The 25,592-nt window shown below is 36.5% G+C and overlaps 1 protein-coding gene across 4 annotated transcripts in view; it reads left to right on the forward strand.

The window, feature by feature from the left end:
- The window catches only part of LOC145976794 (limbic system-associated membrane protein), a 166,458-nt gene that overhangs the window by 114,859 nt on the left and 26,007 nt on the right, over positions 1–25,592 (forward strand). For 2 of the 4 annotated variants that reach the window (XM_083108205.1, XM_083108204.1), the window contains exons 3-4: positions 4,586–4,793; positions 14,472–14,720. In XM_083108205.1, coding sequence (XP_082964331.1) covers positions 4,586–4,793; positions 14,472–14,720 — 457 coding nt within the window. The remainder of the gene's footprint in view (positions 1–4,585; positions 4,794–14,471; positions 14,721–25,592) is intronic. The other 2 variants (XM_083108207.1, XM_083108206.1) reach the window with 1 other exon arrangement.

Here is a 25,592-nt window from a genome sequence, read left to right on the forward strand (position 1 = left end):
TCCGCAAATATATCATAAATTCACAAGCATTAAATTTAATTGAATATATTCTGAATTTTAGTAAGTGCAGTATTTTAGTCAAGAATATTAAATTAAAACAAAAATTTGCTTACTATATAGAATTGGTGTAAAGTAAGTTTGATTTTTCTTTAATACAACTTTACAATATTCTTGAAGAGAGAGAGAGAGAGAAAATAAATTCTTTTTTTATACATGATAATGAGATTTTCTAACACTTGTGATGAGTATATTTTAAGACTATTATCAAGAATATATTCCTTGTTGAAAAAAACTACTACTTAAAAAAAGAAAAATAAACTGAGTAATCGCTTTTCTTGGCAGTAGAATGATATTTTTCTCTGTGTACTAATAAGTAATAAAAATATAAGATACTCTAAAAATGTCTCGACATGCACACATAAAAATTATATGGATAGTATTTGAATTACTAGATTTTGATTCGAATATTTTGTAAATTTTAAAATATTTTTGATACTTTGATACTTTGATTTTTTATTTATATACATACAGGAAGATCATAAATACTTAAAATTAAATTTTATTTAATATTCACGCGTGTAAAAAAAAATAAATTATTCTTTTTTTATTATATTGAGAAAAATATCCAGACATTTATAGAAAAAACCTGGGCATTTTGTATAATACTGAAAAAATATCACGCGTTTTTGAAAAAATATATCTATTAAAATAAAATACTATCGTATAAATAAATAAAACTAACTAATAAATTGTCTCTATTTTTCTTTATAAAATTTGATATTCTTTATAAACTTTTGATATTCTTTACAATATTACAATGTTACAATTTGCATCGTAATAAAAATATTTCACAATAATAATCAGCATTCTTGAGATTTCACAACGTTGCTAAACTATAAAAATCGAGATTTCTTTCACACATGGAAATATAAACTACTGATTGTGACATTAAAAGATACGATAAAAGTACTATTATAAAAATTGCACTAAATCGCGCAAGTTATCATTGTTAAATTTTTCAAAGACCTTTGAGATTTTAAGGAGCATGTGCATTATTCGAGATTCATAGCAAATACTGGCGTTTCACCGCTGATCCGGAAAAGTCGCGAAACTCGTGCGAAAAAACGCGCAGGAGGATTGTGACACATAGTCTGCGACGCGGGCCGGGTTCTCCGAGTCTCCGTAAATTACAGAAACTCGTGCGAGATGAGCGCGGCCGTAAATACTTGGTTATCATAGTTGGCGGAAGCACGACGGGGGCATTATACCTGCATTCACGTTCATCGTGGTCAGAGATGGCGGCACCGCGTTCTGGACAGGCCGCTCAACGTTTCCATTCATCGGTGTGGATATCAAATGCAATAGTTCATAGCGATGCTTCCGACTAGGTGGTCGACCAGTCCTCGACCTCTACCTCTCCTAATCCAACCACCCAGCGTTTCACACCGGTCCCTGGCAGATTTACAGGCGCCTGGCTTGATATCTGCATCCGAGAGTCGCCCGTGTTAGACGCACATGTTCCGGTCCTTCTCCCTCTCTCTCTTTCTCTCTCTTCCTCCATTTCTCTTTCTCTCTCTTCTCTGTACTTTCCGTCATACCGGTGACTTTGCAGTAGTGTCATTTGAGATAATTGAGCGAATAATCGACGTAGGATTAAAGTCGAGAATTGAGAGACAGCTTGCTAATGAAGCTTCTTCAACCTTTCACTCTCTCTCGAATGTCTTTCAAATAACGCGATATCAAAGAGAGCTGTATATTATTTTCATCTTTTTCCTCTATCTTTTTAAACGTTTGGCTATTTCGCTTTAGATTATTTCTAAGACCGAGGAAAGTTTAGAAAGTAATAAAGGGTCTACAATGATCTGAATCAAGACTCGCTGTTCTTTTCTTCCTTGTTTTACTGAATGGGGAACTAAGTTTTATTCGCGAGTAAATTTTTAATGCAGGCCATTGCAAAAACTTTAATATTAAAGAAACACACGATTTCTATTCGAAGAAAGCAATTTCTGCCTTTCCTTTTACACTTTCCGAGTGATGAAATATCGCTTCCTTTTCAGCTGACATCTTACCATCGGCCGCGTATATCAGCCATATGTGAAGTGATAAATAAAATAGTACACTCTCTATAGTGTGCGCGCCCTGTAAAAGGTTAATATTTGAACGCTACGGTAGTACGAAGCCGGTGTAACATTTATTCACGCTTGAGGGAAGGAAAAGCGTTGTTAAAGTTGCGATCGCACGAGCGAACCCGTCAATGAGCGAATCCGCGATCCGTCGACAAGCCGGTCGAGCCGGGGATTTCATCACCTGCGTGCTATATAAATTGGACCGTTAAGAAAAATCTGATTTTTTTTCCAGGATCCGCGAAAAAACCTGGGCAATAGCGAACGGGAGCTATTCACACGATATCGTTGCATTCGCCGGCTCGGCTTTGTAAGTTCTGGTTCGCTTTTTACGAACGTTATGCACGTTCGACCGGGTAGATCCCGAATGCGTATCTTCACGATGCCGGTAACATTTGCGAGCTATGCATCCCTATCTTCAAAGGCAGCGGGATAATGGAATTGCTTATTTCAGTGCGCGCAAACATTTATTCCCACGGATACCGTTTACGTTATAATTTCTGGGATGACGTGCCGGTGACGTTTAGCGCCCCGAGGGCTCGACTCGTTTCGTTGGCCGAGGGAGATGATTACTTTAAAGAAACGCCGGAAGCGACCGGCTCTCTTTTTTCTCGCTCGCAAGCTCGCTTCACAAAGGAAACGTACCGATCGCGTAATCGAATGTTACGCTCGGGAGGAGCGCGCGGGACGAAGTAAACATGCGGTAGCCTGGCGGAGAAAAATGTTAAGAATATGTTGGGTCGATTTATTTAATGCCAATAACATTTATTCCTCGATTCTTTGTGCATGGATATTACTGTTTAGTATGAAAAGCGCACCGCGCGATGCAAAATGATGATACAAGCTACAAGCTTTTCTTAATTAATTCATCGATGATTGTGTATAATGTAAATCTCATACTGTATAGAGTTTTCACGTGTCCGTTTGCGTGTATACTTAAATTCTGGAGAAGGATTTTTAATTCTATACAGGCAATAAAAAATGGCACACTTCCGAAAATTACGACGTTTTTGTCGATAAAACAGACGACTTTAGGATCCCCTTAAACTGTAGGTCCCATATACGTGTGATAATTTGGTGCGCAGGTATATGAGAGATCACTATGTTCGAAATCGAACTAAAGGACTGAGAAGAAGAAGATTGTGTATAAATACAACTGGCTCGGATATGTCAATATCCGGCCTCGGGACATTTAATAAAAATCTAAATGCAAGAAGATATAAATTTACATTATGTGTGTCTCTCGAAAGTTTAGATTGATCGTTATCATTTGCCATAACTTTATGACCCATACGTAATTTCCTTAATGCCATATATCTAATTCATCGCAATTTGGATTTCGTATCATATAGATAGTGATATCATAGATGTGATTTCATACACATCTGTCCGCTAAATTACAATAAATTACTTGATCGACTATCTCGGCGCGAATAGTATGCAACATACTAGAACAGTATGCAGCAAACTAGAGGCAATTATCTAGTAAACTACGTTATGTGAGACACGGTGCGAATAACTCGCGAATAAAGGAACATTAAACTGTTGGAATAATATAATAACAGAATGGCCTTTCTCTCTGTTTCTCTTTCTCTTCCCGAATGATCTCGCAGCATTCTATTTTTCTCGCGGAGCGACCGCGCCGTGAAAAATTATAATTGATATAGACGGACCGGAAGCCGAGGGGGAATAATCCGAAGGCGAACGCTGGGGAAACGTAGACGGCGGGAAAAGAATCGTTGGTCCGTTGAACTGGAATACAAAAGTCGGCTGGAGACTTATGAATTAAAGTGAAAATGTCGGTCTCAGCCATACATTTTCGCAGGGCAAAAAAAGAAATTTTTTTCTCTTTTCTTTAACGAAAATGTATATCTCGAATATTTATCGTTAATGTATATGATTAACAATCATGTATTTTTTCATTTATAAAAATATATTTTTCTATTTTAGCAGTTATTAAATATATAAATTGTAAGACATCATTATAATGTAACAAAGGATAGGATTTCTGCGATAAAGCCAAATTACACATGACAACTTTAATTAAAAAAACATTATAATTATAATTGTATTAATATTATTATCAGGAAAATTAAAAAAAAATTAGATGCAATTTAAAAATAATAATTTTGATACATTTATGTACGTGCCATGAATTTAGACGCATCATAAAAATAAATCCATTTGAAACAATAATAGAACAGTGGAATAGTTCGGGACAGTGTAACGCGACAATATAACAACAGTTTAATAGCATAATAAATGCATGCGACGAGCTAATAATTATTTCAATTCCGTATATACGTTGTAACCGTACATAATCGGTTCACGACCATGAATTGACTATCCGATTAACGATTCGAATATTAATGCGGATTTTAATATTGATTAATCTATCTGTCCACGTTATCAAGCGGCACATATGATAATGATGCATATAACATTTATTTCGTGCTTTCCAGGTGGCATGGTTGCGTGTCGATACGCAGACTATTTTGACGATAGCGAGCCACGTGATCACGAAGAATCACAGGATCGCGGTTTCTCACAGCGACCACCGTACGTGGTTCCTTCACATACGAGAAGTGCGAGAGTCCGATCGAGGCTGGTACATGTGTCAGATAAATACGGATCCTATGAAGAGCCAGATCGGTTATCTCGAAGTGGTCGGTGAGTAAAACTACGTCCCATTTCTCTCGTTAATGGACCGACAGTAATTATCCTGATTCATTTATATCGTTGTCGCGCTTCATATAGAGGCAAATTCTCGAATGGAATATCGGCAGTTATTACGCGCCTCGTTATTATGCTTCATTAAGCTTAGGCGAAAACTAATTTATCATCTCCTCCATTTATATATCATTATATTCCCATTCATTTATTAATATACGTCGCGCAACTGTATTTAATACAAGTATAAAATGAGCGTTATATTGAAATAATGGACCTGAAGTAAACTCGCTCGCAGTTTCGGTATCAGCTCGTGTATATATCCGAGTATTAGATTAAATTCAATTAATACTACAAGAAGCTAATAGCGAAACGGTGCGCCGTTGAATACCCGCGATATTACATCCGATGCGGTGGAATAACGCGAGCTCTCGTCGAAAAGGTAAAGGCACTAGAATCACAAATCCGCCAAACCAATGCGAAACTTTCGGCCGACGCGAGTTAGTCCGCGGCCCGTTGGCTGGTACAACTTACAAAGTGGCTCTTGCCGCAGTTCGAAGACTAGGCGAGTACTCGCAAACTGCAAAGCTTCCGCGTCGTATATCGCTGCTCGAATGCACTCGCAAGTAGATTATGTAGAATGCTAATAGGACCGCTTTCATCGGTTCCATCGGTTAAAGAGACTTCGTTTTGAGTTCCGTTTCGCGCGACCCACCCTCTCCTTCATGTTGCCTCGTATCATAATTCCCTCCCTTTCTCTCTCTCTTTTTCTCTCTCTGATTTGTCGTTTGAGCGATGCTCCTCTCTCATCCACTCTTCTCTTTCTCCGCGAGAAAAGTTTCCCGCGTTTCGTTGCTCCCTATATTAATGACGAAATTTGCCATTCCATTGCCAAGAAAGAGAGAGAGAGAGAGAGGCCGCGGTTTGCTATTTATACTAAAGTCCGTATTAAGGTTTGAATACGCCGGGTTTAATCCTTGCGCGTACTGCATCGTGCGCGGGTAAGTGGCAATTTCCATAGATAATGTTACTCGTAATTGTACGGAAATAGGATGATGCGTCGGAGATATGCGATTGCGATTGTGTTGGTGGCCGATCGTGTAGGATGTATGCGAGTTGGCATGTTTCGACTATGCGCATTAAACGTGACTTCCGCTATAGTACTGAATGATGCGACACTGTTGTTTAGAGAGATTAATTTTTTAATTTATTAAATATACTACAATTATATTTTTGACTTATTAAAATGAAGCATCATAAAGGTTTAAAGAGACTCATTATTTTTGTAACAAATGAGTTTTTTCTTGCTCGGAAATATGCATATGTGTAATTAGTAAGTTTAAAACTTATATAATATAATATAATTACTCTCGTTACATTATTAAAAAACATATTCATTTTATTCATTGATACTGCAGGATAGGGAAATGTTGCGCGTATTTGCGTTTTATAGTGGAAGGAAAACAAATTCGTATTACATTGCACAATACTACGTCGAGGCGCATCGCAGTTGGAGTAAAATATAAGAAGTATCTATGCTCTTTTCTTGAGATTCTTTTATCGGTGATACGGGCGATTCAAAACTCGTTATTTCTCGAATCTTTTTCGCATGCTTCAAAGTCGGCAAAAGTAAGGTTCTTCCACCGAGATCTCCGAGAATGCGAGTTATACTTTCTTTAATGGCCCCTCGATATTCATCCGTAAAATCTACTTGTGTCTCTGTCAACTGATACGACGAGCGAACTACTAATGGGACGATAATGACGCGAGCTAGATCGATTCAGTAAACGACTTGGAAGCAACAAAGTGCGCAGGGTACAGTTGTCAGAAATTATTGTCAAATATTTATGTATCGCAACGTTAGCTATAGCTATAGAAGGTAGGGAACGTTTCGACATGGCCTCTCGAAGAAAACCACTCGAGAGCCGGACCCTGCTCTTGATTCCACCGATCTCGCGATGCAGTGGAGTTCGTTGCGCTCGTTGCGTTTGTTGTATACTTTACGGTCTCCCGGTCTTCTCCGCCGTTCGTACCGAAATCAAATTGGCATTCTCGAGATACGGCCAGGCTCTCGCATCCCATCTGTAGCAATCTAATCCAGCGTTCCAGAGTCCACGCCAGCCGGCGGCGGCGCACCAGTCCTCGCGTGCGTCGACCTGACCTGACCCTCTCTCCCAGATTCCGACCTGGTCGGTCGGGGCGCGTATAACCGAGACCGGACTACTTACGGAACTTCTCGTCTCCCTCGTGGGATCATTCCGCATCCCCTCGCGACTCGCCCGATAGAAGTCTCCGGCAAATGCACCGCTGCCGCGCTTTCTATTTTAACAGCGTCCGCGTCGTCGCGGTTGTAGCTCAAGAAATCCGCCCGTAGGTAGACCGTCGAAGGCGGTACTTGGCGAGGGTAGGATCTCGGGGAGCGAGCCGGTCCTCCTTCGGGAGCTCGTTCTTATGCGAGCACTATGTTCAATGGGACATGGGGAACGAACGGGAAATATACGGGGCTCATTTATCTTTTTTTATCCCGTCTCTCTTTTAAGCTTGAAACGATTATGACATTCTTGGGTAATATTTGAATATTTCATTTCTTGGATTATTTTTAACGCATAACGATTTTACGATATTAGATAAATTGGCTTTTAATCACTTTAGAATTCAATATTGTTAAAAATATGCAGACGTAAGAAAACCGATAAATATCTTACATTTCTCATTTATTAGGCTATAATTATTCATTTCAATTATTTTAATGTCAGAAGTTCTAGAAGAGCATATTCATTAATCATATTTAGGTCAGTTGAGGAAACCTCACTTGAGAAATTTTCTCGCGTGTGAGAAAGGGAGTGGTTTAGCAGTATATTCTGAATAAGAGAAAACTGATTTTTAATGCGGATGATCTTTTACGTAATTAGAAGAGATTTAATATTTGGAGATAAACAAAGATTTTCCTGTGTGTCTGCATATTTTTAATAATATTAAATCCTAAAGCGAGTAAAAACCAAAATTTAGTAAATATTATGAATTAATTCATTTTATGTTAAAAATGTAATAGATTAAATTATAATATAGTTTGTATTTAAGTATAATTACGTATGCGAAATTATATACTTTACTTGGTTTGAGATATGTTTAAAAAAATTTATAATATAGTAATAATATATAATATAATTTTTTTTTATTTATTGAAAAATATATTTTAAATAAATTAACTTAAAAGAAGTACCTTTATATTTTTACTATTATATTACATTATAAATTTAAACATACTCGAAACCAAATAAAGTATATAATTTTGCGTGTATAATATTTAAATACACACAGTATACAATAGTTTAATCCATTACATTTTTATTTTGTAATTCTTTATCTACAACAATGTAATAATTTCATGATGTTACAATCGGGAAAGGTAACATCATATTACTCGATAACTGATATGTCAAATATGAATTGATTAACTATTGAATGGTCTTACCGCGCATAATGGAGCTCTCGGCTTTTATGTACGTTGATAATACGACTCGTTGGAAAATGTTTTCGGATCTCAATTATCGGGTCCTGGCAAAGTTCCCGTTAATGCACATGCATGTGTGTATGTATCTATGTATGTGTATATGCATCCACACACACACACACACACACACACACACACACACACATGTACATACATGTATATATGCGCAAAGAGTATTGCGTATACGCGTACATACGCATTGATACGCGTGGTATCGTATACCCGGGTTCATCCGGGAATTCGCGAATAAATCTAATCTCTATCTGTAATATCACGAACAAGGTTTTTCGGGATATTGAATATATCGAGTATACGTCATGTCGCCTTCCATCGAAGATATATTTATTGTTCTAATAGATATCGGTGACGACAGAATAGAGAAGGTCTTAAAATATCGAATTTCTGCTCGAGTAAATACGGTAAAAATAATATATGTAAGAATGTAAATTTTTTATTCACATAAAACATTCTAATAGCGGACGGTTAAAGAGGAAATGACAAAGCCTTATGAAGAACTGCATCGTGTTGATGGTTACGAATGAAGCAATCTCTGCCGTAAAAATAGCGCTTAACATGCAGTCGGGGCGAGCAGAGAAATTCAGAAAAAAGGGAAGCGTGTTGAGTGGCAAGAGAAGAAGGAGGAGTGCGGGTTCATGAAGAAGGAGAAAAAATGAGGAACGAGTGTCGTGCGCTCGCTGTCGAGGGGCCACACGACTTTTCATTTCCGAGAAGGGCTGTAAAGATTGCTCGCGTGCAACCCCCCGCACGTTGTGTTCCCGGGGCAAACTCTCGCGGCCCGTATTACCGCCATAATAATAAGGTTAATGCCTTGCAAATTAAGCGGACGCGAAAGACCTTTCGCGTGGTTTTATGCCCATTTTACTGCCGATGCCTGATCTTTGTCGACGAGCCACAATTATCGCGATAGCGCGTCGGAAACGATCTCGTGGGCTTCGATGAAATTTGTTAGGGTTCCCTTGCATCTTTGATTACCCGAGTAGCCATAACGGGCCATTTATATGCGGAGGTAAAGGCCGCATGAATTATACACGGTCGAAAATCTCAGATGATATACACATGGAAGAGAGAGGGAGGGGAGGGAAATGAGTATTACGATAATATCGATTGATATTTTGTCTTGACTTATGCGAATTTGCATATATAATGCACCTCCTTTTGCATTGTTGAGAACTCTTCGAGTCCCATAGTTAATTATAAGATCTAAGAGAGAATACTAATTAGACGGACAAGGACGGTATCGGTAGATCGAGTGAATTAAACAAAGAGAATAGACCGAGAGATTCTTATTTGTCGAGAGTACACCTTGATCTTCGTTAACGGCATCCTATTATAAGATCCGATAGGAGACGATGCACTCTTGTTTTAATGAAATTTCGAATTTCCGTGTAATTCACGGGATAATGTGGAAATGCCTTTGCCTCCTTTTCCGCTCTAATGCAATTTCCAAGTTTAGATAATTAGTTCGCGTCGGATATAAAGGATCCGGAATAAAAACTTGAACGAATTATTTATTACGGGTTCCGTGTTACAGTAGTGCTTTTGTTAAAATTTTCATCTCAAATGGGATGAGGAAGCCCAAGTATGTAATCTGCAAGTACCGTCGAGACTTGATATAGGAATCGATCGCTTTATTCGAATGTACTCGCGAATGTACCGCGAGCATCGCTCGTAAATCACCGACGCGTTTCGGTCCCGATGGGGCCTCGACGTGAGAATCTCGCTCGTTTTGTACATAAGTAAGAAGACGTATTTCTTTTATACGACGTCAGTTGATCTTCTATTCTGAAATCGTCCAATTAAGCCGAGAGATCGCTCGCTCGTTTCCCAGAATAAGCTTCCATTCGTCCCCTCGAGCGAAATGACAGGATGTCACGTGGCTATCGCCCAGCATCCGGTACGGTCATTGTCAGGACGTCCACGTCACGTTGATGTTGGCCGCCGATATATGGACATAATGCATGATATCCTCAGGGATCTTGACGGGCCGTGAGAAACTACGGTTAACTGTGGCAGTTTTGATTTAATCCAAGTGCCTAACTACCTTCTCGAATTCAAATTCCCCATATAAACTGATGGAACGTAAAGTGTCGTATTGTCAACTCCTATCGTACGTTATTTCCAATCGATTAAGTATGCATTTAAGCTTCCTCTCGTTTACCGTTACTTTTATAACTTCCATAAAACTTCCTCGCTTTATTTGCAAATATAATAAATAACGATATATGTGTTTAGCTTCCGCATATATTCGCTGTAATACGTTCTCCACTATTTACTCGACATACAAATCGAACAATCTATTATTTTCGATTTATTTCCCTCACATTGTTTAACGAACGTGTCGACTGGTTGATTAGTATGCAATGTATATTAAATTACGTATTTCGTAAACGCATTAAATTACGTTACTTCGTGAAACACGTGGAAAGTTTATACATCTGTAAAGGGAGAAAAGTTGAAACTTGCGCTATATATCCCGAAAGAAATTCAGCCGTACGTAGTTTACCATGCACGCGCGATATACATGCGATGCCAGTTTTTCGACTAGCCGGATACAGATCGCAATTTTCGGAGCACTCGTGCGTGCTTTTTTAAGTCTTTCACGTCGTACAAACGTGAAAGGATATACTTCTAAATTCGGCCCCGCGGTGGCGTAGCCTACTTCGCCGCACAACTTTTGCAACTTTTCGCAGCACGCTTTGCAAGTCCATTTCCGTTTCCCCCGATACCTTTATCCGGCATCTTTATCCGCGTGGGCGAGGCACAAAGCGAAACTACGCCCGATGGCGGCGAGTCGGATCCGCATACATCGTCTCTTCGTAAATATCCCGATATACGTATACGCGACGCGGATGTAACATTTAATATTACAAATATGTAATCGATGTACCATCCGATCGTTCTCACCCCGCCGGTGACCAAAACTTTGCAGCGCTTTGCGAGCGCGCGCGCGCGCGCGTTCATGTCAATATTTCATTAATTACATACATTGATATCTCGCTACATCGGCGCAATGTATTTTCATTTCGTACATATGACGAAACCAATTCCAACTTTACCGATATCGGGATATAAATGTGCGTCGAAATATATGGGATACGTTTTTACGTTTTCCATAAATAATTTATTCGAGAAATACCTGCCCCCCATAAAAAAAAACGAGAGAAATATTATGAAAAATTAACGTTGTACGATCGCTGGCTGAAGTTTATGCGTGAAGGTGGAAGGGAGGGAAAAGAAAAGGGTTTGGACAAATTAGAGGGAGCGGCGACTTAAATAAATGAGAAGAAGGGTAGTTACCTTTCTCTGTGTGTACGTGTGGGTGGGAGGGGCTACTTTCTGAAAGATAAACATCTGTTCTTCACTTTGCGAAGAAATTTCGAGTATCGCAGTCTCGACGGATTTACGACGCGATATTCCGCGCTTGTTAAAACGTGTAGAATTATTTGTTCAGAAGATGCTGAAGAATATGAACAAGTAGAAGAAGACAATTAATGCTCATTATCAATTGTAAGTAGCTCCGTCAGATATTTCTTGAGTAAATTCTCTGCCTTGCGGTTTGCATAGTTGCAACTCTTTTTCATCAAGATTAGGTAGTTTGCGGTTTCTATTTTGGCAAGTGCTGACATAGAAAAATTTGAAAAAGTCAAATCGAACAAATAATCCCAAAATCTATTATGACAGTCCGAGTGGAAGATGAATGTCCATTATCCGCGGGGATTTGCTCAATCATGATTCACGTCATAGGGAGTTCAATAGAAGCTCGAGGCATAGAAACGTTCCGCGATAGACTTTGTCGGTACTGGAAATAAACGAAGAATAAGATCGTTACTTTGCACGGCAAACCCATCACGCGCTGCGGGTGGTAGCTCTGTTTTTTTCTCTCTCCTTTTTTTTCTTTTCTCTTATTTCCTCTCATTGTGCAAAGAGGCCTCAAGTGTAGGGTTTACGGCGAATTTACGACGTGATTTAGACGCAATATTTGCACCTTTGAAACGACCAATCCTTCGCTGTAGATTATGCCGCAAGAATGTTGCGAATTGAATAGGCTCTTTTATGTGCCTTAAATTGAGTACATTTCGCGATATTAAAAGTGCGAGATTTTTCTATCCCCAGTGACGATATCGTGCAAATATTCCCTGTAGATTACACTTAAATAGCATTGAAGTATTGTGAAAAAAAAATATATAAAACTTGTAACATTATTCGTCGAAAACTGGAGCGCAGTTATAATGATTAAACTGAATCTCGTGCAGAAAGGAAAAGAGATTGCGTTCGTAATGAAAATTATTTTTGTAAAATGTTTTGAAAAATACATGAATATTTGTTATAGCGTACTAAAGATTTTTTTGGGCGATATTGTAGGGACGTAATTAGGGGAATCAATCGGAATTTAATAATACGAATCAGAGCTGGATAAATATTAGTTTCAACGTGATAATATTTCGCGAGCATACGTAGCTATGCAAAGTGATATTTCAAATTCAGTACACTGCTATTTTCTCTCTCCTCTGACGTGTCCTCCATTAGCATCCCGAGTGCATAAACCGCATGGTCGAATTAGATTGTCCTTTTCTTTCACTCAATGAAGAAAAAGGATAACTTCTCTCCCATAATGTTTGGTAAATACGACTCTCTCTAGACTCTCTCTACGCATTTCAAGATGGCATACAATTTATTATACTACAGATACGAAGTTTTGATACACATTTATGACAAATTTTCGTAGTTTTACGAATAATAATACACGTTATATGAATAGTTTCTGGTCCTTATGATACGTATTCTTTTCCTATTCTATGTAGCTTTGTTTTCCAGAAGTTGATTTTGCAGAAAGCGAGGGTTTCGGAAAAATAGTCGCTCATTTTTTTGCACAGGCCGCAACAACAACTATCGCTCCGAAATGTAACGTATGATGGCCTCAACGTCTCAAAGGGTTTCGCGGCAATGGCGTTTGCAAACGTGGCGTCCGTTTTTATTGTATATTATGCAAGCACCGCTGGGCTTTCGCGGCCGCGGGATAATGTGACCGCGAAATTGCGAAAACGAGTGCTAGCGTAGCTAGCACTCGAGAATGCGTGCATTAAGAAAGTGCATTGTGATATGATGATGAAATACGAATGAATAGAAGAGTCGTGTTAAATTTAACGCTCTGCTTAAGCGCTATCAATTTAAACTATATTTCACTTGTATATTTACATGAGCGCATATACATAATTCAAAACGAATGCGGAAGGATAGTTGCATGCGAATCCTGTATTAACTATGGAAAAGCTTCACTCTTTTGCATTTGCTTGACCGGTGCAATGAACTTGTTTTGAGTAAGAAGAATTACAAAACAGATAAATACAGAGAGAGAGAAAGAGATAAAAAAATAGAGCTCCTGTTTGTATCGCGTCGAAAAACTACTGAAGCACATATTCTCCCTGCACTGAATATCTCGTAAAATAGTTTAAAACGAAAATAGAAGTTTCACTCGGTCATATTTCACGTAGACACGTATCGCTTAAGAGCCACTAAGTATACATATAGAATGTAATCTAAAAAAAGACAACCTACGTTTTCATATATTGCGCGAGATATTTGCGAAAATATATTCTTATGCAACGTTCTCGTAAACTGAAATAATTCTTCTGAAATAAAGAGAGCGGTCAAAATCTAAAAGCACTCGTTTGAATCCATTTTCGCGAGCAAGACTCCCGCGAGTGAGTGGTAGAAAGCGAGGCGGGCGAGCCGAAGGTCGGGTCCTCGCGTATCCTTTTTTGATGGCCGATGGCAATTTGATAGGGCGATACCTGCCGGTGCCATTTGAACCGCTTTATGTACCGAGTAAATAAATCCTCCGTCCGCTCACAACGAACGCGCCATCGACTCCTCTCGCGGCCGTCCAAAACCGACTGATTTCGATTAGGGACCTGGATTGTCCTGCGGATCGTGTGTCCTGGCAAAGTGATCTATTGTTCCAGCCAACTACGGCGCGCCTCTCGGCCGAACTTTCCGACGTTTCCGTCCGTCGTGCAACAACGATACCGGGGACACACACTTTTATCTTCATTCTTTATCCACTGCGCGTCTCTCCGATCCCCCCCCTCATCCCCCGCGTCCTGGCGCTCGCCCGTTACTTTTTTTCGCGTGGCCTCTGGCAGATAACAAGATGGCAACGGACCGTGACGACGAGTATCTCCCGCCGAGTAGAATTGTCCGGATCTCGTCACGGTACAAGCAGATAGATAGGCAACGGGAAACAGGGGGAAAGAGAGGAAGAGAAGCACTCCTCTCGTTATCTTGCAACGCCGCTGAGAAGTGGTACCAACAAATACATAATGGAACGTTTCGCTTGTCCCACCCGGCTACTGACATTTGCGGCAAACTTTTTGCCATGGCTAGGGATGTTGGTATGTATCTATGGACTGTTGCGTATAATGTTTCGAAAAATTATGCTGTTCGATATAAAAATTTTTTCTTTAATTTAATTTTAAACGATATCTCAGCTCTTGCTTTACACTAAATTAAGGGGTTATGCCTAGTCATAAAAGTAAGAAAAACTGATTTTTATGTTTCTACATTTTTTTGAAGTATATTATGTTAAAAATATTTCCTAAAAGTTTCAAATTAATCGGATTTTCGGATGTAAATTGACGGACTTATAAGTGTATATTTCAAGAAGTGCCAGAATGTATAACCTCGTTTAAATACGATTATAAAGCTTCAGCTCTGATATTTTGAGGACTATCAAGCCAATATATAAAGATTTAAATAAACTAAAATTATATGGGCCCGGAATAGATGATTCTGTATAAATTAAAAAATCTGCATTTTATTTAAAAATAAACTTGACACAAATCTTAAACGCGTTTTTTCTCGAAATCACTTTTTCAAGTCGGTGAGTAAGATATTTCGGAAACCGTTACACCGATTTGCTTGAAATTTTACAGGCTTCTTCTACATATAAAAACCTAGTAGATGAACGAAGGATTTTGTTTTTTAATGAATACTTTTTTTTACTTAATAAAAATGAGCAATTTTTAGTCGAAAAAGAATATCTTAGTGTCAAATGGCTGCCATTTTGTCCCAAAAAGAATTTTTCGGTTAATCCTTCTCTCACCGTGCAGCGCTATTTGAAAATTCATCTGACATTAAAAATTCGATAAATGTAGTTAATGAAATTGTCTAGTAGATGAATGTAGTTAAAAAACAATATTCGGGAGAATAGTTATAACTTTTACATTTTTTAATATTTTATTTAAAAAAAAATATAATAACATCCTTAATATTTTGTGCTTTTAAATAAAAATTTATTTGTAAAAAAAAAAATTATTACACTTTTCAAAAAAAATTCCTAAACATCATACTTTTTTCAATCTATTGACTAGGCATAACCCCTTAAAAGTATCGCTATGCAATTTGATTCCGCAACAGATAATTCTATGACTATCAACCTTAATAGATGATGAATGTTTCCTGATAGAATTTTATCGAATAGAGACAATTAATTTCTAACATGATCAAATTCATGTGACGTATATAAATTGCATTTATTATGCAAAATGTACATCTACTGATATTACGGTCACGATATAATTTATCCGATAATTTTGAAAAAATGCGAATACATCTTGATTTATTTGGCATCACTTTTAAGCAAGATGTAACAATATCAAATATGCGGATTTCTTAATCTTTATATTATTATACTCTTTATTCGATATTATACATCGTGTAGTTTTAAATCTAAAGGCAACTAAAGATTAAGCGAAAGAACAATTCGCAGTCCGAAATGTGTAATACAGCACACTACGTTATTTCCATTTGAAAGAATTTCCGCGTTTGTATCAACGCTCGGCCAGAAAATTATCCGTGCAAATTTCTTTACCTCGATAAATCTCGCGAAAAGCGTTGAAAACTATAAATGTCAGAGCTATGAAGAATTGATACATCTATTTTTATTTCCCGTCTGGATCCCACGTGAATTCATGGCGTGAGCGATACCCGACAAAAGATATCGTACAAACCGATACCTTTGTTTCGGAGTATATTTCTTGGTACTTTCGTGTTTCGATATAATCATAACTTGACTCTTTATAGCCGTTATTATCTTTATTGCGTTTTATAAAAAAAACCACGTTTATTCATGTAAAATTATTTATTAAAAAATCGAGTTGACGAATCTTAATTCGTCGAAAAGTCTGAATTATACGTATCACAATTTTATATATTTTATTGCGCAATTATTCTCATAATTTATTGAAACACTAATGTGTACTTCCCGGAAGCATTCCTAGCGATAAGAACAGAGATAAGAGCTTTGATGCGTAAACTCTCGTCGGAATTAATACATTCTCTGTGTTCGAGTCTTATCAATTATTACAGGGCGAAATCTGATCTACGATAATGCCAGGAATGATTTAATAATTTAGTCGGCCATAATCGTATGTTCATGATTGCTAAATTACTGCCGTGAAATATTTCATCATCATACGATCGTCTACTTTCATTTCGTAATCACAAAGCGTATGCAATGTGACAGGACTGATATACACTATCGATTCGCTCCTAATCCTAGTATCGAAGCGCTAATAAGTACAGGCTTATTATGTCCACACATTTATCGATTCGACAATCGTACGCGCATAAATTACAGTCCTGGAATTGCAAATATTTGTCGATCCTGTGGAGAGACCAGAATACCGCAATTGGTCATCTTAGATACTTCGTATCCAATAATAAGATACGATGCATCAGAATTTCCAGACGAAGCGCTTCGTTTTTTATCAATTGACTGATCAGCTAATATATATTTATTATAAAATATAATATGATAATATAATATGATACACGTTATTTATTGGCGAATATGAATGTACGTATCTGTGTGATTGTTGAAGATTAACTCGGTGTTCTACGAATGAAATGCAACGCGCTATGAATTATTCAGGGAACCGCGGCAAGCTTGCACGTGCTAATTAACTGACAACCCGCCGTCGCGTGAGGTTACTCTTTCGATGGTGGTACATGTTTGTTTTGCAAATGCGTCAATAAAAGTCGTAAAATGCTGTAAATAGTGAGGGAATTTTTGAAAGTGATTTTTCAATTTTTTAATAAAAAAAAAATGTATATATATATATAGGGGGTGGACAAAATAATATGGACCCTCGAAAAATACACTATATTTATTAATAACGTGTTGGGCTACTATTTGTCTTTAATACAGCTTCAATTCTCCTTGGAGAAAAGAACTATACAATTTTTAAATAGTCTCCAGTGGAATATTGTCCCATTATTTTATCAAAATATCTGTCAATTACTTTAAAGATGTTGGAGAACGGAATTTGCTTCTCACTCTCTTTTCCAAAACCATAGTAATTCGATGATATTTAAATTGATAATTGTGCTGGTCAGAGAAGATATTAAAATTCAATTTGATGCTGTTCAAATCAAGATTGACTTTTCTAACTGTGTATTACATCTTGAAAAACGGTATTATTTAATAGAAAAATGGGACAATATTCCATTGGAGACTATTCAAAAATTGTATGATTCTATTCCAAGGAGAATTGAAGTAATATTAAAGGCAAATGGTGGCCCAATATCTTATTAATAAACAAATACAGTATTTATTTTCAGATGTTCACATTATTTTGTCCCCCTGTATACAGGGTATCAGGGCAATCTCTTTCCAAAAAAAGCTCTTGTAGCTTACCTCGAGAGCTTTTCAAAACACTATAATAAAGTATTTTTTCATCGAATATTTTTCGAATTATGAGGCTTGAGATAATTTCTTAATTTTTACATAAACCATAAAATATTTAGTAAAATATTCATTTTTCGACTATCTTATCTTAATACTTTTATATACAAAATAATGAGAGGAATCAATTGGTGTAAAGAAAACACATAATTATTTCGAAAAAAAAATATGTAATTATTAATTGCAAATTACATATTTTTTCAAGCCTATTTCAAGCCTCATAACTCGGAAAGTACTCAATGAAAAAATACTTTATTATAGTGTTTTGAAAAGCTCTCGAGGTAAGCTACAAGAGCTTTTGTTTGGGAAAAGATTGCCCTGATACCCTATATATATATAATTTCGAAAACAATTGTCCTTAATTTTAACCAACGGTTCCTCTCATTTAAATAATTTCGCGTCATATTGCTTTCACATTACAAAGCTCAGAGTTTTACATTTTATCCCGCAGGATTATTAGTAGGATCTCGATTAAATACTTTCCCTCGAAGTTGGTTTCTTTAATTAAATTCCCCGCTATATACACGTAATTCTTCTTATTTCCATTCGACCCAATTATTCCCCATCGTGCGCGAACGAGAGCCTGTACCGGTTACGAGAGCAGGGCGTCATGTTTCCACTTGCAGTAGAAAAGCCTAGATCCGGTTCAGACTGCGAGGCGCCCGATCGGCACGCGAATCGTTGCATGTCCGCACCTGCTAACGAGTGAGAATAGCTACGCATTAACTCGCGATCAGCTGATGGCAGTCTGTGTCCGTTCGTGTTGCGGATAGCGTTATATCGGGAAAAAAATGTGAGCGGAGCGGGCTTGATCGATAACTTCTCGTGATTCTGCGATTCGCCTCGCGCAGCCGCTCCTACGTCTCTCTTTATTAATTGTACGAACCTGCTTAAATATTGATCACGCGTTTTTTCCAATTTACGGAGCACATCGGACAGGGCATGGAACACCGCTATAAAATAAGCACGATGACTGCCGGGCGCGAAAAATAGCTGTCTAGCATAGCAGTTTATCAGTAGCACGTTTACGTGGTATATTTATCATTCGCCGAAACGGAATATTATCATAAAAACAAAATCTCCATATCATGCGCAATTTGCTCTGTAAATTATTGAGAAATTATTTAAAATGCAACCGATATCGGTAATCGTGTAGTTTTGGCTAAAATAAATGCTTTCTTGAATATATAATATGTACGTCGCGTGTAACGAGCAGATTGCTCTTAACAAGAGCGTTTCGATGAAGTTTCAATCAAAATTACTTTACTTTCACATATATTTTCATATATATCGATTTGCAAAAAAATATCATTTGACAACAGCGAAAATGTCTATTATAAATAATGAATTTCAAACTGAATTGTCTGACAATTACAATCATTATTTTATCTATTTTTTCTCGTATTAATGCAATATTCAATTGTACTCAAAACAATGACGACATAAAAGTGATACGATATGTGTGATAACTATTATTTGTAATGAAGTCTGTCTCGCTACTGTCATAACGATACATATTTTTTTGCGAATCAATACATGTGAAAACATATATGAAAACAAAGTTAAAATAACTTCAAAATAACATGAAAAGCATAGTATATAAATCTATCCATTTTATGAAAAGGCTAGATTTTTGTATAAAAGGACTAAATTTATGACATGTACTTACACAGTAAAAAATTGTGCGTCCATATGTTAAAATTTTCTTGTGTTATCACATTTTGATTAGTACTTCAATGTAAAATTAATATATATGTTATTATTTTTATAACGTTTTCATGTGTTACATTTATGTCAACTTCATAACTTGACACTTTGTATATGTCTCTTAGAAATGGAATATTATTTTGAGTATTTTTAACATAATCATTTTAAATCAACATGTCTCAGTTTAACATTCTAAAAAAGGTTAAAGTGAATCTTCAAATAATCTTGAACTTTGACATACAAAAATAATCAAATTTACTAAAATCAAATGTTTCTATTACGAATAATTTATATTAAAATAATTATTATTATATATTAATGTCCTCAACATTTCTTACAAGTTATTTTAACTATTTTTTCATGTAATTTTTAATTAATTTGTATGTTATTTTTACATTACACTTAAAGTCACAATAACAAAAATAAATGAAAAGTATTGTGTCAATTTTTTTTTTAACATTCTTAATTTATCAATAAGTAACATACGACAAATGAGTTATTTTAACTTAAAATTTAGAGTGGACATACATTATCATAATCACACTAATACATCTATACTATTTTCCGTCGATTCATCAATAACATTTCATCAATAACATTATACTTCTGATTCATCAATAACATTCATCAATAACATTATACTTCTATATCAATGTGAGTAACCTTTTCTATGCCATTAATCCGCTAATTTAATATCAACAATTTCGCGGCTTAATCATTCGCGTACGATTCCCTAGCCGAGAGTTGTCAGTTATACATTATGCATTGCTGGCTCGCAAAATTGCAATCGAAGCTACGTCAGCCATAACACTCTTTGTATCACGAATATGCGATTTAACTGAGCGATACGCGCGTACACTTACCTGCATGAGCGCACAATGAGTGCTCGATTATCACGGTAGATTCGTATTGACGTCTGCGCTTTATTGCAACCAAGAATGCTAGTTGTTTCAGCAATTATATATGTGCCGCAGGGGAAGCAGACATTGACTAATATCAATATCAGATTTAAATAGCGGACTTATCAGAATCAAGAGAACAATTTTATTTCTTGACGTAGAATCGCTCTCGTTTATTTCATGCTGGTTCAATTCAATTATAATATCATTATTTTGCTTCTAAAGGAAGATAAAATAAAACCTACAAAATAAAACCTCTTATAATGAAAAATTCTTTGCAAACTAGACAAGAATGCTGAAAAATTTGGCAAACGCTATTTATATCCCTCGTCTTTGCAATTAGAAACAATGTTTGTCGTCCGTTCTCGCATCATCATCGCATATAATAAATACATAGAATAAAGTAGTAATTATATTTTCCGGGCAATTGTGTACGTAAACGCTAAGCGAGAGAGAATGTGTTAATTATATTTAATCTACACGGAGAAAATTTTATATTAATATGTAATACAATTTTATATCACATTTTACTATTTTTTGTATGATCGGTGGACCATCATGACTTTATAGAATAAATTACAGTACAACATAGTAAAATTTTAAACTAACACTTACATAACATGTTTCATTATTTGCCATAGTAAAAATTCGTAGGTGCTAAATTGTAATCTTTATTATGTATTATTGTAAAACATTATAATATTAAATCTCAACTTCGATAAATGTATTTTTTATTCTTTCTTTTATTACTTTTTTCCGGATTCTTCTTTTTTGCTTTTCTTATTAATTTTACTTATAATTAATAATATTTCATTCATTATTAAACGGACACAATAAATAATATACAATTTTATTTAATCTAATAAAAATTTATTAAAGACAGATACAAAATGTATCTGTAAGTATTTATAATTGAATTTTATATCTAAGATCTCTTAAATATGATCAAACTATTATATGTGCTGTAAAGCTATTTTTCCCATACACTTTATTAATTAATTTAACAGCACTCAGAGATATTAATTATAAATAGATGAGATACATTAACAGAAAAATAATAGATAGAAAACGATAAATAAATATGTAATATAATAATAAAGATTGCAAATCGACTTATCGAAGAGATACTTACGCTTTCTTTTTCGTTTATCTTCACAGCATTTTCATTCACAACACTTTTTTTTATTCTTCTATAACGAATAAGAAAGACAATAAAATAAGCGTTAAACAAAACTCAACAAAACGCATACGTTACCGAGTTAACGATTGAATGCGACACGCGGTAGCTGCAGCCAGAAGTGTATACTGTATGATAAAACAAGCTTTTGCGTGTTTCGGCTTATTCTTGCAGGCGACACCTATCGCTTTCCTCTTCTCTCCGATTTCTTAACAACTAGTACATGATTTTAACGTAACTTTTACTATGGCAACATTGTTTTTTATCACATAAGTAAAGTAATTTTTGTTAAACCGACACTCAAGTCATATTCTAAGGTGGGAAGAGTTAATTTTTACTATAGTATACAGTAAAAATTGACTTTGTATATATTTTTTATTTTTCTTTTCAATACTAACTTTTATCCAGCAAGTTTTGCTTTAAAACATAATAATTTCTATTATGAGAAAGTATAAAAATTACGTTGCTTTCTTGTTTTTAAAATAATGACTATAGCATTTAAGCTTATAAATTCTCGATGGTCCGCAGCTACTACCACATTATAGTAATCTTTGATATAAAATTTTCTCCGTGTATATAAGTTATATGCGTATACCGGTGTATGCTCGCAGGCCTCCGTTCATGAATAGCTTTCGTACAAAGAAGGCATGGTTGTTTTACCCTATTGGACACGTATTAGAAACGAGCCAATCACAATTCTGTTTAACAATCACAATTGCGCGACGTGATTAATGCGCTTAGGTACTTATTTGCAACTCCGCGTAGCTCTATTGCCGTGAAAGCTACCATTAATACTCATTATAACGAAGCATATATATGCGTGTCTCTTCTCATGACATTTCGTATAATGCCCGTATTATTTGGATCGCGCGAGCTCGACCGGATATCTTCCGACCATGGAAAACCGGTTCAAACAAAATCCCCGCATCCGATAAAACCCTCTTTGTTTCTGAAACATGCTCGGCCCGCGCGCGATACGTGTTAATCACACCGTGCGTCACGCGTTCCTCGACGGGGGTGAGGTCGCGATTGATGCACGAACACGCATTCGTCCGCGGTGCACGCGGTAGTTACATTTTAATCATCCATTTGCGAAATCAGGACGTTGCTTTTGTGAAAATAAACTTAGGGCGATTTAGCTGTAAATACAATTGGTTTTACTCGGCACGTGAGAGCATTTTACTATTCTTCCGTCTCTCTCTCTCTCTCTCTCTCTCTCTCTCTCTCTCTCTCTCTCTCTCTCTCTCTCTCTCTCTCTCTCTCTCTCTCTCTCTCGCGTCGACGTAGTTTCAATATTTTTCGAACGAACAGCGTGCACGTTCACTAATTGGGTAATCCGTGAACACGCGTGCTACATAAAGTATGCCGGACGTTCATTGAACGTTAACATTTGGCGTTGCAAAATCACGTGGACGTGGCGCAAATTTATTATATTTCCTTCGTAGAGAGAGGGATTAATTTACCGCGAGCCAATAATTTCGATAAAATTAATTAACTTTTTGATGCTGCGTGAACGGATTAGTAATTAAAATTATCGATATTGTATTTCGTGCGTTTATTGGTGCGATGTTTGTGAAGTATAATGATTAGAATGTACGTGAGATATAGAAAAAGTTGGCGCTTTATCTATCGTTGTTATATAGTAAAAAATTGTTCGCCCATATGTTAAAATTTTCTTGTGTTACCACGTTTTGATTAGTACTTTAATGTAAAATTAATATACGACTTATATGTTATTATTTTTATAACGTTTTCATGTGTTACATTTATGTCATCTTCATAACTTAACACTTTGTATATGTCTCTTAGAAATGGAATATTATTATTTTGAGTATTTTTAACATAATCATTTTAAACAATCAACATGATTTCTCAAAGTCAGTTTAATATTCTAAGGAAAGTTAAAGTAAATCTTCAAATAATCTTGAACTTTGACATACAAAATAATCAAATTTACTAAAATCAAATGTTTCTATTACAAATAATTTCAGTTAAAAATAATTACTATTATATGTTAATGTCCTACAACAATTCTTACGAGTTATTGTAACTATTTTTTCATGTAATTTTTAATTAATTTGTATGTTATTTTTGCATTACACTTAAAGTCACAATAACAAAAATAAATGTAAAATATTGTGTCAATTATTTAACATTTTCAGTTTGTCAATAAGTAACATACGACGAATTAATTATTTTAACTTAAAATTTAGAGTGGACTTTCTGGGACATGTAAAAAATGTTATAATTAACATTTTATTCTTTACTGTTTATAGATTTCTTCAAAAATCTTTGTCGCGACAAAAATATCATCGACGATTATCTTGCAATCAATAATTCATCGGGCGACGTCGTTTTTTGTTTAAATACGTTATTCGAATTGAGCAGGAAACCAAGTGTTTGCCGAGGCCCAATATTGGGTTACTGTTAGCGAATTCTGCGAACCAATCTCTTCTGGCAATCGTTACATATCTCCCTGTGGGCGCTTCGATTCGTCGGCGGCAAAGTTGTAAGCTGCATATTTTATCTGTGATAAAGTGCATCGCCGATACTGCTCTTGCTCAGCTCTCTCGTGCAGCTTAGTTCCGTTAAGAACTTCTCGCTGAATCTATGTGTATCTCACGGAAACGGCAATTCGATAAAAATATACCATACCTTTTGTGCGTTACCAATGCATCGCGCTTTTTTCGTACTTCGAGAAAAGTAATATTCGAAAGGAATGTTGTGCAAGTGAAAACCAAATTTATAGCCTTATATCGCTTTATAGTCGCCTATACCGTATAAAGAGAAGGAGGAGAAAAAAAGGAATTAAGTTGAAAAGCAATCTATTTCAACCGTAATATACCAAGTAAGTACCAAGCTAAAGTTAATTCATTTAGCGATCGGAACATTTGACGTTTCGTTTATGACGAGAGACGCAAAGCGCTAGAAACTTGGATCATTCCCTGGATCGTACTTCTGGATTAACCGGGCGAATTCAGGAATAAATCCGCCAAACTTTTCTCCCCGTTGAAGAGTCTATTTCCCAGCTGATTTACCAAGATCCACCCCCGATAGCCCTGCAGGCGGCACTCGTTACAACGTCGTTTTCAAGCTCGGAACGAATTTCCAACTTCGCTACGTGGCTTGTCGTGTTTCGACGTGAGGCAATCCCCGTTCGCCCCCTCCAACCCTCCCCAGCCCTCTTTACCCTCCCGCGCTGACCGTTTCGATTTACGCATCGAAATTAAGCCACGCTCGGCTTGTGGCGTTCGTCCGATGCACGGCACTTTTTAAACCCGAACTCGCGCTACTCAACGTCAGTTGCACCGGTAGAAACGACGTTCCACGAAACGAGCGCGCATTGGTCAGGGGTGAGTCCAAGAGAATCTGGAGTGGCGGAGGTTGTTACGGGGGTAGGATAGACGAGATAGAGTTGGATTGATACCTGATACAAGTCTACCTCGCTCGAGGATTTTTGCGCCAGCGTTGCTCGAGGAAAGAAAGGACGTTTGTGCCGCAAAAAGCGCGGAATGCGACAGAACATCTGATTGCTGTCATTTAGCGAGAGAGAAAGAGAGAGAAATTTGCCAGTACTTCTGTCGGATAAACAAAAAAAACGATAGCTGAAGTGATACACATTACGAAGAGATGTTTTAGTGAAAAATTCCCGTGATTCGTCTAGACCATACATTACGAAGATTTTTTTTATTGGAATTTAGATAATGGCTCTATAAAACGTCGAGTACGTTGCGAT

Source organism: Camponotus vicinus, unplaced genomic scaffold, assembly GCF_025532165.1.
Source record: "Camponotus vicinus isolate PSW18456_S1 unplaced genomic scaffold, iyCamVici1.0 SCAF_9, whole genome shotgun sequence".
Taxonomy (NCBI): Eukaryota; Metazoa; Arthropoda; class Insecta; order Hymenoptera; family Formicidae; genus Camponotus; species Camponotus vicinus.